General features: G+C 37.9%; 1 protein-coding gene across 1 annotated transcript in view; it reads right to left on the bottom strand.

The window, feature by feature from the left end:
• EDRF1 (erythroid differentiation regulatory factor 1) overlaps positions 1-15,123 on the bottom strand; it is a 287,034-nt gene that overhangs the window by 211,521 nt on the left and 60,390 nt on the right. The window contains exons 10-14 of the mRNA XM_053692524.1: positions 14,928-15,036; positions 12,318-12,429; positions 2,103-2,363; positions 844-915; positions 480-630 (exon numbers count right to left, since the gene is read on the bottom strand). Of these exons, the coding sequence (XP_053548499.1) occupies positions 480-630; positions 844-915; positions 2,103-2,363; positions 12,318-12,429; positions 14,928-15,036 (705 nt within the window). The remainder of the gene's footprint in view (positions 1-479; positions 631-843; positions 916-2,102; positions 2,364-12,317; positions 12,430-14,927; positions 15,037-15,123) is intronic.

A 15,123-nucleotide genomic window follows, 5' to 3' on the forward strand; every position in this document is an offset into this window, starting at 1 on the left:
TGATTATCTTATTAGGTTTATAATGCTGTTTAGCATTTAAAGTCTACATTTCAAAGCTTTTAAAATAATGTATTAGGTGTTACTTATGACAATTTTGAGAGGGGCCTGGAACCTATCTCCCTCACTTCCCATTGACTTACATTATAAAATGGGTTTCAATTTACAACGGTTTCGATTTACAACCATTCCTTCTGGAACCTAACCCCAGCGTAAACTGAGGGCTACCTGTATACAGTATTTGTTGAAAATGTTGTGCTATATGTTCCTTTAACTCCAAATGTGCACTGTTTTGCCATTCAGAGACACACTCCTTGAACAGTCACTTGAGTATTGTGTTTCTTATCCCCTCTGCTATGGAATAAAAAGGATAACTATAAATGAGCTCTCGCATTGATCATACAATAACGTTTAACCACCTACAACCTGGATTTATATACAAGTACGGTAAACTAAAAACATAACAATTCATATAATCTTACATCTGTGCAGGAACAAAGTAATCTGCTTCTCCAGGCACCCAAGACCTGTATTAGCCGACTCGTCTTCGTACTTCAGTGGAATAGGCGTGTTTGGATCTGCAGCAGGAAGCTCAGTTTCCTTTTTCACATTGCTGTCAATTGATTTCAAACCCTGAGTGCCAGAAATTATATATTAGGTTGGTGCAACACAATTAAATATGTATAAAAGTAAGAGACATGTAGTAAATGAGATATGTGCATTTGTGCATATTGTACCATAACACATTGCTCTGTGTTGCAGACTTCTCTTGCAACCGGCGGTTTATATTTTGATTTTGTTTAATAAGGGAAGAAAAAAAAAAACAACAAAAACACAACAACTTACCTCAAGGACATAGCCAATTACCAACCGGCAACGTTCTTCTGTGTCACTGCAAACCGGAAACATGCAGCTAGGCTAGGAGGGGAAATATGAATGGTTATTAGTGATACAGTTGCAATGGAAAAGGAAGACAAAATACTTTTCTAAGAGTAGGTCCTGAATGTTCTAAGAAATGCTGCTAATAAAGAAAGTCTGAACTGTTTAACAGATTTAATTTGCAATGAGCGGCCTGGGACACGCGCACGGAGAGGCCTGGGACACGCGCACGGAGAGGCCTGGGACACGCGCACGGAGAGGCCTGGGACACGCGCACGGAGAGGCCTGGGACACACGCACGGAGAGGCCTGGGACACTTACAAACTCTCTTTATCATCATTCTCTGGTAAATCAGAAGTATGCAAACTCCATTGTGTGCATTGGCATCAGACCCAAAATCATAAAATCATCTCTAAGCCTGAAACAGTTGCAAAGTAGGGAATACAACAAATGCATATATTAAAGGGAGATAAAAGTGCAAATTGTAAATGTTCTAATGTGTTAGAGCATTTTATTATTGCACTATTGCTTGTATAGAACTATGTGCTTACCCCTGCAAAGTGGTTAAACACATAGTTAATGTCAGCTCCAGAGCAGCAATGCACTACTGGGCCCTAGGATAAACACATTTGTTGAGCCAATGACAAGAGGCAAATGTGTGTAACTACCAATCATGAGTACATTGCTGCTCCTGTGTCTACCACAATGGATACAGAGAGAAGAAAGAAAATATTATAACGAGTACATTGAAAAGTCTCTTTAAAATTGCATGATCTATACGAATCATGAAAGTTTAATTTAGAATTTCCTGTCCCTTTCATATACTCAATATAAAAAGCATAACAAAATCAGGGGGTGCCATAAGGAGAGCTAAAATATAATAAGTCACCCAAAAAACATGAAATCTGTTAATCTTGCTTGATCCTCTATCTACTATCCAGGTGCTCCTCTGGATAATATGCAGATAACAGACAATACACAGAAATATAAGAGAAAAAAATAGGGTGCCCCAATAGATAAACAGTAAATGAAAGTCCACAAGTCAGTAAAGTCTTTTGAATCTCCTATTGGGCATTTTAATTTTTCATCTTGTGTTTTAAATAGATATAGTGATGGGCTAGAGAGGGGGGGGGCTTTCTGAAGGAAGGACCACAAAATTAAATGCATGTATTTTTTTCCACCACAACAATACAGCAAAAAAAAAAAAAAACACACAAAGAATTTACCCTAATCTGATGTGTGGATTTATACTTTTCAGGAACAGACAGTTCCCTGACAGATTTAATAACAGCAACAGCCTTGCAGTCTTCAGTCATATCAGAAGAAGAATTGAATGACCCATTTTCATCACTATCTGCCAAGTCGTCATCCTCCTCTTCACTGTAACTATCATCGGAATTACCATTTGATGGGGCTTCGCCTTCTTCCCTCTTTGGTTCATCCAATTGGAAAAGCTCTGAAAGCATATAATTGGCTGAGGCAATAATCTGAAAGATGAGAATTCATAATTAATAGTCATTACCATGAGAAAAAATAATAATAAGCACCACAAAGACCTGTATGCACCACTCTATATATTTTGATACTGAACCTATAGCTGTTAAACTTCTATACTATAATTGCATTTGTAACGCGTCCGTCAGTGTCGCCATTTGCGCACACATCTTCAAAGGAATGTTGGCTGCGCGAGGCAGCCAAAATAATCCACCTGGATGCAGCGTAGGCAAACCTGAAGCCTTAAAAAAAAAAAAAAAAAAACACGTAACCACCTGCAAGAAATAAAAACACGTAACCGCCCGCACTAAGTATAACAAAAAAAAACTAACCTCCTGTACGAAGTATTAACAAACACCGAAACCGCCAACACCCACGTCGCAAAATAATAAAAGTTATTAACCCCTAATCCACAAATAACATAATTAAAATATTAACCCCTAAACCGCCAACCCCCACATCGCAATAAACCTATTTAATCTATTAACCCTAATTAACATATTAACCCCTAAACCGTCAAACCCCCTACAACGCAAATAACTAATTTAATTACTAAGCCCCCTAATCTAACACCCCCTAAATTGACCCCAATTAATACTAAATTACAGTTAAAATTAAAAAAAAAAAATTACAAGAAATAAAAAAGTCTAACATTAAAGATAAAAAATAAACAAAATTATAAAAAAATATATACCTAATCCCTTTGAAAATAAAAAAGCCACCCCCCCCCAAAATAAAAACAACCCCTAATCTAAACTACCAATAGGGCCTTTTGTAGGGCATTGCCCTAAGTTAAACAGCTATTTTACCTGTAAAAAATAGTAAGTCCCCCCTAATAGTAAAACCCATCTAACCCCCTAAAATAAAAAAAAATCTAACACTAAAAAAAAAACTAAACTACCCATTGCCCCTAAAGGGGCATTCTATCGTCATGGGGCTTAAGTTTTTTTTTGTGTTTTTTTTAGATTAGGGTTTTTTGGGGTCTTGAAAAAGAGCTGAATGCCCTTTTAAGGGCAATGCCCATACAAATGGGTAGTTTAGTTTTTTAAGTGTTAGGTTTTTATTTTGGGGGGTTTGGTGGGTGGGGGTTTTACTGTTAGGGGGGACTTAGTATTTTTTAGAAGTAAAAGAGCTGTTTAACTTAGGGCAATGCCCTACAAAAGGCCCTTTTAAGGGCTATTGGCAGTTTAGTATTAGATTAGGGGGTGGTTTCATTTTTTTGGGGGGGGATTTTTTATTTTTATAGGGGTATTAGTTTAGGATTACATTTTTTATTTTTGACAGCTTTGTTTATTTTTTTCTGTAATTTTACTTTTTTTTATTTTTTGTAACTTAAAGGGCCATGATACCCACATTTTTTCTTCCATGATTTAGAAAGACAATGCATTTTTAAACATCTTTCTAATTTACTTCTATTATCTAATTTGTTTTATTCTCTTGATAGTCTTTGCTGAAAAGCATATCTAGATATGCTCAGTAGCTGCTGATTGGATGCTGCACATAGAAGTCTCATGTGATTGGCTCACCCATGTGCATTGCTTTTTCTTCAAATAAGGATATCTAAAAAATGAAGCAAAATAAATAATAGAAGTAAATTGTAATGTTGTTTAAATTTGTATGTTCTATCTGAATCATGAAAGAAAGATTTTGGGTTTAGTGGCCCTTTAAGCTTGGGGGTTTGTATTTTTTAAACATAGACTGCCCTCTGGGCATGCTTATGGCCTAGTATTTCATAAACTGGTACTGAATTCACACATAAAATGTACACTAAACTAGAAAGTATTCACATTACAGACATTATAATGTACAATAATCTAGAAAGAATTCACAATGTATAACTTTGTACACCAGAACAACTCTCAATAGTACATTAAAAAGTAAAAAAAGGTTAAGCGATTGATGACTAATCCAGGCTTCCTCCAATCGTTGTGTGCCCCACGAGCTGGATGCTAGATGGGGCATGCAATGATTGGAGGAAGCTGAATTAATCATCGATCTCCTAAATACAGTATAAGATGTGGGCGCAGGAATGGCGGTATGTTTACCATAACTCAATGGTAAATATTTTTAAAATGAAAAAGCAGAAAAATTGGAGTGTGTGGGTCTCACAGGTTTATTTTATGCATTTTTTTTTTAATTTTGTTTTTTTCTCTGTAACTAAAGATGCCCTTTGTTTGCCTTGATAAAAAAAAAGGAAATATTTAACTGGACAAAAAGTAAAATCATATATTATGCATACACAAGTATATGCACTGCTCTCTGGCTCTATTTCTTACAATAGTGCTCACTAGCAAGTAGAGATGGAGAAGATTTGCAGTAAGAGTACAAGCTCTTTTTATTCTCTGTTACGTTTTGTATAGCATTCCAAGCCAGTATGGCTGCCTAAAGTGTTAAATATTGAATCTGCCTATATCACCCGGACTGCTTTATTTTTAACTAGTCCTAAAGCGTGTTTACACGGGCCATTTTCAGCAGTCCACCGCCTCCGCCACACCATCCGACCACACCTCCCATCACGCCCGCTCCCACCCTTCCTCTCTGCTGTCTGATCCTCACGGCCAGGTATGTTTGTCTTGCGCTGCAGTCTCTACTGCGCATAACTGCATCGGAGCAAACATACCTGGCCTTTTATAATATAGGATAACGGCATTAATCACAAGATAATTCTAGCAAAGTTATTTTACCATTTATTTAGCTATTGAGATCTGAATGATATTTTAACAATTGTTTGTTATGCTATGTAGTGGGTTTTTTTTTTATATATTTTCTTTAAGAGTTTCAAATTTAGTAATAATTAGATGTGCATTTGGCAATTATTTTGCTAAATAAATACAGAATATGGCAGAGAAGTGGTATTAAGCTATTTTTTGTGCTTGATTTTTTTTTAGTGAAAGTGCAACACACAAAAACCGGATTTGTTGCACTTTCCCAAAAATAAATCCAGCTGCAAAAAGATCCAAATGCCCCGACCCGCAACATCCGTTTAGCAAAAGAATTAACCAATGCACGTCTAGTAAGCATTGTGATAATTTCCATGTTTGAGTTAATTTTTTCCTTTCTAATTGGGAGTCAGACAGACAATCTAACAAAAGCTTTGCACACCAGCTGTGAGAGCAAAAAATAGTTCAATGTGTAACTACTATTTAAAAATATCATCTTGTTATAATCATTTTATTATAAAGAAGTTTGCATATTTAGATATTTCCATCATTTCTAAACCCTAATTTGCAGATAGGGACAATTCAACAAGAGTTAAAAATAAAGCTTAGCAAAGCATATGTAAAATGTATACATTTTAATGACAAGCTTGTAAAAATAGCATGGTAAATGTACAAAATAAAAATAAAAATGAAAGGGACAGTCTATACTAGAATTGTTATTGTTTAAAAAGATAGATAACGCCTTTACTACCCATTCCTCAGCTTTACACAACCAACATTGTTATATTAATATACTTTATAACATTTAAACCTCTAAATTTCTGCCTGTTTCTACGCCACTACAGACAGCCTCTTATCACATACTTTTTTATTCGCTTTTCACAACAGGAGACTGCTAGTTCATGTGGACATATAGAGAACATTGTGTACATTTTTATTATTTTAGCAGTTCTAATCATATTTCTCGTTACAAGAGCATGTATTTTTCTTAAAACTGCACTAAATTTTACCAATAATGACCTTTACATGTTTTAATGCAAAAAAACAAACAAAATTCTTTACTTTTGGCTGTTATGTGTTCATGTGATCCATTGGAATTTTTGTTTGCTCTTCTGAAGATATTAACCATTAGAAATAGGACAAACACATTTCTGTTAACAGAGTAGCAGCTGGAGAGCAGGTGAAATTTAAATAAAGTTAGTTTGTAGTTGCTAGTGCTGCAAGCCAGCAGCAGCACATAAATAGAATGTATTGTCAAGTACAAAAGTGAAGCTTACATACTTACTGGCTGACAAAGACATTGATGGATCACTATTGAATTGAGTAAAAATAAATCGGAGTAACTGCTTTAACCCCATGAACAAGGCAACTAAATGGTTTTTGTTACGTTTCTGGGGTTTTTTTTACTCTCTCTCAGACAAATTTATTGAATATGGAAAAACATAATTTATGCTTACCTGATAAATTTATTTCTTTTGTGGTGTATTCAGTCCACGGATCATCCATTACTTGTGGGATATTCTCCTTCCCAACAGGAAGTTGCAAGAGGATCACCCACAGCAGAGCTGCTATATAGCTCCTCCCCTAACTGCCATATCCAGTCATTCGACCGAAAACAAGCAGAGAAAGGAGAAACCATAGGGTGCAGTGGTGACTGTAGTTTAAAATTAAAAAATACCTGCCTTAAAATGACAGGGCGGGCCGTGGACTGGATACACCACAAGAGAAATAAATTTATCAGGTAAGCATAAATTATGTTTTCTCTTGTAAGGTGTATCCAGTCCACGGATCATCCATTACTTGTGGGATACCAATACCAAAGCTAAAGTACACGGATGAAGGGAGGGGCAAGGCAGGTACTTAAACGGAAGGTACCACTGCCTGTAAAACCTTTCTCCCAAAAATAGCCTCCAAAGAAGCAAAAGTATCAAATTTGTAGAATTTTTAAAAAGTATGAAGCGAAGACCAAGTCGGCGCCTTGCAAATCTGTTCAACAGAAGCCTCATTTTTAAAGGCCCATGTGGAAGCCACAGCTCTAGTAGAATGAGCTGTAATCATTTCAGGAGGCTGCTTGCCAGCAGTCTCATAGGCTAAGCGGATTATGCTTCTTAGCCAAAAAGAAAAAGAGGTTGCCGAAGCCTTTTGACCTCTCCTCTGTTCAGAGTAGACAACAAACAAAGCAGATGTTTGACGAAAATCTTTAGTAGCTTGTAAGTAAAACTTTAAAGCACGAACCACATCCAGATTGTGTAATAGACGTTCCTTCTTTGGAGGATTAGGACACAAAGACGGAACAACAATCTTTGATTGATATTCTTATTAGATAACACCTTAGGTAAAAACCCAGGTTTGGTACGCAGAACTAACTTATCTGCATGGAAGATCAGATAAGGAAAATCACATTGAAAGGCAGATAACTCGGAAACCCTACGAGCCGAGGAAATAGCTACCAAAAAAAGAACTTTCCAAGATAAAAGTTTGATATCTATGGAATGAAGAGGTTCAAACGGAACTCCTTGAAGAACCTTAAGAACCAGATTTAAGCTCCATGGCGGAGCAACAGGTTTAAACACAGGCTTGATTCTAACTAAAGCCTGGCAAAATGCCTGAACAACTGGAACATCTGCCAGACGCTTGTGCAAAAGAATAGACAGGGCAGAAATCTGTCCTTTAAAGGAACTAGCTGACAATCCTTTTTTACAAACCTTCTTGGAAAAAGGATAATATCCTGGGAATCCTGACCTTACTCTATGAGTAACCCTTGGATTCACACCAATTAAGATATTTACGCAATATCTTATGGTAAATTTTCCTGGTGACAGGCTTTCGTGCCTGTATTAAGGTATCAATGACTGACTCGGAGAAGCCATGCTTTGATAACATCAAACATTCAATCTCCAGGCCGTCAGTCATAGAGAAATTAGATTTGGATGATTGAAAGGACCTTGTAGTAGAAGGTCTAGTCTTAACGGCAGAGTCTAAGGTGGAAAGGATGACATGTCCACTAGATCTGCATACCAGGTCCTGCGTGGCCACGCAGGCGCTATCAAGATCACTGATGCTCTCTCCTGCTTGATCTTGGCAATCAGTCGAGGGAGCAGAGGAAACGGTGGAAACATATAAGCAAACACCTCCGGATGGAGCTCCCACTCCCCCGGATGAAAAGTCTGTCGACTTAGAAAATCCGTCTCCCAGTTCTCTACACCTGGGATATGGAGTGAATCTCTGCCCAGCGAATTATCTTTGAGACTTCTAACATCGCTAGGGAACTCATTGTTCCCCCTTGATGGTTGAAGTCACTGTTGTGATGTTGTCCGACTGAAATCTGATGAACCTCAGAGTTGCTAACTGAGGCCAAGCCTGAAGAGCATTGAATATCGCTCTCATTTCCAGAATACTTATTGGAAGGAGCAACTCCTCCCGAGTCCACGATCCCTGAGCCTTCAGGGAGTTCCAGACTGCACCCCAACCTAGAAAGCTGGCATCTGTCTTTACAATTGTCCAATCTGGCCTGCGAAAGGTCATACCTTTGGACAGATGGACCCGAGATAGCCACCAGAGAAGAGAATCCCTGGTCTCTTGATCCAGATTTAGAAGAGGGGACAAATCTGTGTAATCCCCATTCCACTGACTGAGAATGCAGAGTTGCAGCGGTCTGAGATGTAGGCGTGCAAACGGCACTATGTCCATTGCCGCTACCATTAAGCCGATTTCTTCCATGCACTGAGCCACCGAAGGGCGAGGAATGGAATAAAGAACACGGCAGTAATTTAGAAGTTTTGATAACCTGGACTCCGTCAGGTAAATTTTCATTTCTACAGAATCTATCAGAGTCCCTAGGAAGGAAACTCTTGTGAAGGGGGATAGAGAACTCTTTTCCTTGTTCACCTTCCACCCATGCGACCTCAGAAATGCCAACACTATGTCCGTATGAGACTTGGCAATTAGGAAGTTTTGACGCCTGAATCAGGATGTCGTCTGAATAAGGGGCCACTGCTATGCCCCGCAACCTTAGAACCGCCAGAAGCGACCCCAGAACCTTTGTAAAAATTCTTGGGGCTGTAGCTAACCCAAAGGGAAGAGCTACAAACTGGTAATGCCTGTCTAGGAAGGCAAACCTGAGAAACCGATGATGATCTTTGTGTATCGGAATGTGAAGATAAGCATCCTTTAAATCCAATGTAGTCATGTATTGACCCTCCTGGATCATAGGTAGGATGGTAAGAATAGTCTCCATCTTGAATGATGGAACTCTAAGGAATTTGTTTAAGAGATTTAGATCCAAAATTGGTCTGAAGGTTCCCTCTTTATTGGGAACCACAAACAGATTTGAGTAAAATCCCTGTCCCTGTTCCTCCTTTGGAACTGGATGGATCACTCCCATACTAGGAAGTCTTGTACACAGTGTAAGAATGCCTCTCTCTTTATCTGGTTTGCAGAGTGAAATCTCCCTTTTGGGGGGGAAACCTTGAAGTTCAGAAGATATCCCTTGGATATAATTTCCAACGCCCAGGGATCCTGGACATCTCTTGCCCACACCTGGGCGAAGAGCGAAGTCTGCCCCCTACTAGATCCGTTACCGGAGAGGGGGCCGTTCCTTCATGCTGTCTTAGAGGCAGCAGCAGGCTTTTTGGCCTGCTTACCTTTGTTCCAGGTCTGGTTAGGTCTCCAGACCGTCTTGGACTGAGCAAAAGTTTCCTCTTGTTTTGCATTAGAGGAAGTTGATGCCACACTTGCCTTGACGTTTCGAAAGGCACGAAAATTAGACTGTTTGGCCCTTGATTTGGACCTATCCTGAGGAAGGGCATGACCTTTTCTTCCAGTGATATCAGCAATAATCTCCTTCAAACCAGGCCCGAATAGGGTCTGCCCCTTGAAGGGAATGTTAAGCAGCTTAGACTTTGAAGTAACGTCAGCTGACCATGATTTAAGCCATAGCGCTCTGCGCGCCTGGATAGCAAAACCAGAATTCTTAGCCGTTAGTTTATTCAAATGAACAATGGCATCAGAAACAAAAGAATTGGCTAGCTTAAGTGCTCTAAGCTTGTCAAGTATGTCATCCAATGGAGTTGCTACCTGTAAAGCCTCTTCCAGAGACTCAAACCAGAACGCCGCAGCATCAGTGACAGGAGCAATGCATGCAAGGGGCTGTAGGATAAAACTTTGTTGAATAAACATTTTCTTAAGGTAACCTAACTTTTTATCCATTGGATCTAAGAAAGCACAACTGTCCTCGACAGGGATAGTAGTAAACTTTGCTAAAGTAGAAACTGCTCCCTCCACCTTAGGAACTGTCTGCCATAAGTCCCGTGTGGTGGCGTCTATAGGAAACATTTTTCTAAAAATAGGAGGGGGAGAGAACGGCACACCTGGTCTATCCCATTCCTTAGTAATAATTTCTGTAAACCTTTTAGGTATTGGAAAAACATCAGTGCACACCGGCACTGCATAGTATTTATCCAGTCTACACAATTTCTCTGGCACTGGAATTGTATCACAGTCATTCAGAGCAGCTAAAACCTCCCTGAGTAACACGCGGAGGTGTTCAAGCTTAAATTTAAATGTAGAAATATCAGAATCAGGTTGCATCATCTTCCCTGAGTCAGAAACATTACTCACAGAAAGAAGCTCTCCTTCAGCTTCTGCATATTGTGAGGCAGTATCAGACATAGCTCTTAAAGCATCAGTATGCTCTGTATTTCGTCTAACTCCAGAGCTATCTCGCTTTCCTCTAAATTCAGGTAGTCTGGCTAATACCGCTGACAGTGTATTATCCATGACTGCCGCCATGTCTTGTAAAGTAAACGCTATGGGCGCCCTAGATGTACTTGGCGCCATTTGAGCGTGAGTCCCTTGAGCGGGAGTCAAAGGATCTGACACGTGGGGAGACTTAGTCGGCATAACTTCCCCCTCGTGAGATTCCTCTGGTGATACATTTTTTAAAGACATAATATGATCTTTATTGCTTAAAGTGAAATCAGTACATTTTGTACACATTCTAAAAGGGGGTTCCACCATGGCTTTTAAACATAATGAACAAGGAGTTTCTCTATGTCAGACATGTTTGTACAGACTAGCAATGAGACCAGCAAGCATGGAAAACACTTTAAATCAAGTTAACAAGCAAAAAATAAAAACGGTACTGTGCCTTTAAGAGAAACAAATTTTGTCAGAATTTGAAAAACTGTGAAAAAAGGCAGTAAATCAAACGAAATTTTTACAGTGTGTATAATAAGCTAACAGAGCATTGCACCCACTTGCAAATGAATGTTTAACCCCTTAGTTCAAAAAACGGATCAAAAAAAACGATAGACTTTTTTTTAACAGTCACACCAACTGCCACAGCCTTGCTGTGGGCCTGCCTTCCCCAACAAACGATTTTGGAAAGCCTCTGAGCCCTTTAGAGATGTCCTATAGCATTCATGGGACTACTGGAGGAAGCTGGATGTCTCAGTCTGTAATTTTTACTGCGCAAAAAAGCGCTAAATTAGGCCCCTCCCACTCATAATAACACAGTGGAAAGCCTCAGGAAACTGTTTCTAGGCAAATTTAAGCCAGCCATGTGGAAAAAACTAGGCCCCAATAAAGTTTTATCACCAAAGTATATATAAAAATGTTTAAACATGCCAGCAAACGTTTTATATTGTAAATATAAAAGAGTATTACCTCAGAAAGTAAGCATGATACCAGTCGCTATTAAATCACTGTTCAGACTTACCTTACATAAATTTGGTATCAGCAGCATTTTTCTAGCATTCACATCTTCTAGAAAATAATTTTAACTGCACATACCTCATAGCAGGATAACCTGCACGCCATTCCCTCGCTGAAGTTACCTCTTTCTTCAGTCATGTGTGAGAACAGCAATGGATCTTAGTTACAACCTGCTAAGATCATAGAAATCACAGGCAGATTCTTCTAATTTTCTGCCTGTGACAAAATAGTACAACTCCGGTACCATTTAAAAATAACAAACTTTTGATTGACGCAAGATAACAGCTACATTTCACCACTTTCCTCTTACTACCTCCATGCTTGTTGAGAGTTGCAAGAGAATGACTGGATATGGCAGTTAGGGGAGGAGCTATATAGCAGCTCTGCTGTGGGTGATCCTCTTGCAACTTCCTGTTGGGAAGGAGAATATACAACAAGTAATGGATGATCCGTGGACTGGATACACCTTACAAGAGAAATCTGTTGTGTTTTTACATTTGTCTGAATCTGAATGCACATGTCTATTAATAACACAGCCAGTATTTAACCATATTAGCAAGCTGACTTTCTTACTTGTGGATGTCGTCCTTTATCAACTAGTTTTAGACAATTAAGCAAGAGAGTTCGGATGGTTCCATAATGTTTCTTGTTTTGGGTTTTCTTCATCATCATGTTACAGGCTACCCTGGAAAAAAAAATACAGGGAAATGCTGCTTAACTTCTGTCCTATATTTAAAAACGACCTTTAAATACAGTAGAATTACATAATTAACAAATGCATTATAAAAAAACAAATGTAATAACACAGTCTGAATTCCAAATGAGTAGATTTTTTTCAGATAAATTTGTAAGTTACCTCCATTTTCCCTGCCCCCTGTATCATGTGACAGTCATCAGCCAAACACAAAATACATATATACTGTGAACTTTTGCACATGCTCAGTAGGAGCTGGTTCCTTTAAAGTTTGCATATAAAATGATTGTGCACCCTGAGTTCCTGTTTATCAGGGGCAACCTCATCTCCTGCTTCCTACTTGCTAAACTGATAATGGTCTTAACATTTTTTTTACTCCCACTAATTCACTGTCAGGGGTTTAATTCCTTTTTATCCAATGTGGAGGGAACCTCTGAATTTTGAGCATAGCTTGTGTTGCGTAGTAGTCCTCTGGTTTGGGTTTCTTCTTAAGGGTGTAAATAATAAGTTTGATCATTTGTGCTCTTACATGGTGGTTATCCCCCACATTTGGACTTGTACTTTTGTTTGACAATGGAAGTCAAATGGATTATTCTTATTTTATTTCTTTTAAATTGCATGTTTATCTGAATCATGAAAGCTGAATTTTTACTTTATGTTGATTTAAATTACACTGCAAATGGTGTCCATTTGCATTGGTTCAATTTATTCTCTTTTCCCGAAGTCCTCAGATGGGCTGTAGAGATGGTATATGTTACGTATCTTGATGAATATTTAAAATGTTATTTCACAGAGGCCAATTCCAAAGAGATAATAATGAAACAACTGGGGAAAGACTGCAATAAATAAAATATAGGCAAACGCAACATACTGTGGTAATGATGGTCTGAGTGAGAGAGTATTAGAATTAAGATGCAGGGATAGGTTTTATATTTACTACAAGAATAAACTTTAAGGATACAGTAATGCACCTTAAAGCATTAATAGCTTTAAAAAGTAATTTTTATAATAAAACAAGCAGACACTATACAGAATTAATATTATTGTAGCTATATAGCTCAAATAAAGTATAAAATAAATATTGCAATAGGTTCTAGCATTGTGTTTAAAAGCAAATCTCAAACTTTATTATAGTGTATTTTAAAGATGAAACGTACCAATATAAACTAAGCCAACTGGGTTTATTATTAAAAAACATACAGAGCAGGTGCGTCATTACTGCAGACAAGGATGTATCCTCTAAATAATTACCTTTGACATTTTAAAGGGACACTAAAGTGAAGGTTAAGTTTTAGGTATTACACTTCTTTCCCTGTAAATACTATCCAAATAAATGTGAGTTTAATTCATCAAAATTTTAGTATCGCTACATTAATGTATTTATTACCTGTTCTTTATCCTATTCATCAGACTGTTAAAACATCCCGTTTTTTTTGTTTGTTTTTTATTATCAAGGTCACGTTTTTTTCAAAGCCAATTGAGACACTGGCCGTTCGGCGGCTGTCAAATTACGTCACCGCAAAACTCTCTCAAATGCGCATGCGTTGTATTCACTTCCTATCTGTTAGTCTCAACGCACGTTCTAGTTTTGCGCATGCGCTTTCTTCAATTCCTCCGGCTATGTCTTGGGTATTGACAAAGTTGCAACTGTATCACGCCTGCGCTTTAGCTCAAACAAATTTTTCGGTCACGCAGGCGCAATTCCCACTTACGGCGAGTGGTGGGAATGCGCAATTGTTCCTGAAAATGTGAACGCGCTTTTGAATGACGTACAGAGCGGGTGGGGACTGCTCTGTACGTAATGTAATGAATAATCCGGAAAACAATGGAGGGAGGAGCTACAAACGGCCGGGAGAGTAAATATAACATGTTTATAAAACAATAATCTATATACTAATGTTAAAAAAAAAATGTAGCGATCATGGTATTTAGGACTTAACTAATATATTACAGGCAACAAAACCGCAAAACTTAACCTTCACTTTAAAGTCAAAATTAAACTTTCATTATTCAGATAGAACATGCAGTTTTAACAGACTTCCCAATTTATTACCATGATTGTGATTGGCTGACAGGGGGCCAGCAAATGGGGGGGGGGGGATAAATTAGTCACCAAAAATCTACTGCTTATTTGAGATTCAGAGTAAGTGAAATCATTTTGTCTTTTTTTATGCACTTGTTAATTATGCAATTCTACTGTTTTTAATCTTCTTTTTACATATGACTTAGTTCTGTAAATACATTTTTATTTTTACTCTTTTACATCACTCTACAGATGATACCACCAACTATGTGTGCAGCACTTGCATATTATATAACAGCCAAATCATATAGTCTGCTTTAATTCAAAGTTGCTTAATTAGATTGCGGAAAAAAAAATATATATATACACACATACACATATACATATATACACACACATACATATATATATATTTTATTTAAGACACAAAGTTAAAAACTGACCTTATTTTTTTGAGAACACTTACTTGTACAGAAGAATGGCTACTGGCATGGTGAATGGGTTTTGGCATTTGTCTTCAGTTTCTTCACAAAGTGTTGTGAGGTCATAGAGTTTCACAATATCACTGCCACTAGCTGAAAAATAAAAACAAATGAGGACGAAATTTAAAAGTAAAAATTCCAATAAAATATGTTTAAACCTTGTACGGTTATGAAAAAACA

Source organism: Bombina bombina, chromosome 9 (genome assembly GCF_027579735.1).
Source record: "Bombina bombina isolate aBomBom1 chromosome 9, aBomBom1.pri, whole genome shotgun sequence".
Taxonomy (NCBI): Eukaryota; Metazoa; Chordata; class Amphibia; order Anura; family Bombinatoridae; genus Bombina; species Bombina bombina.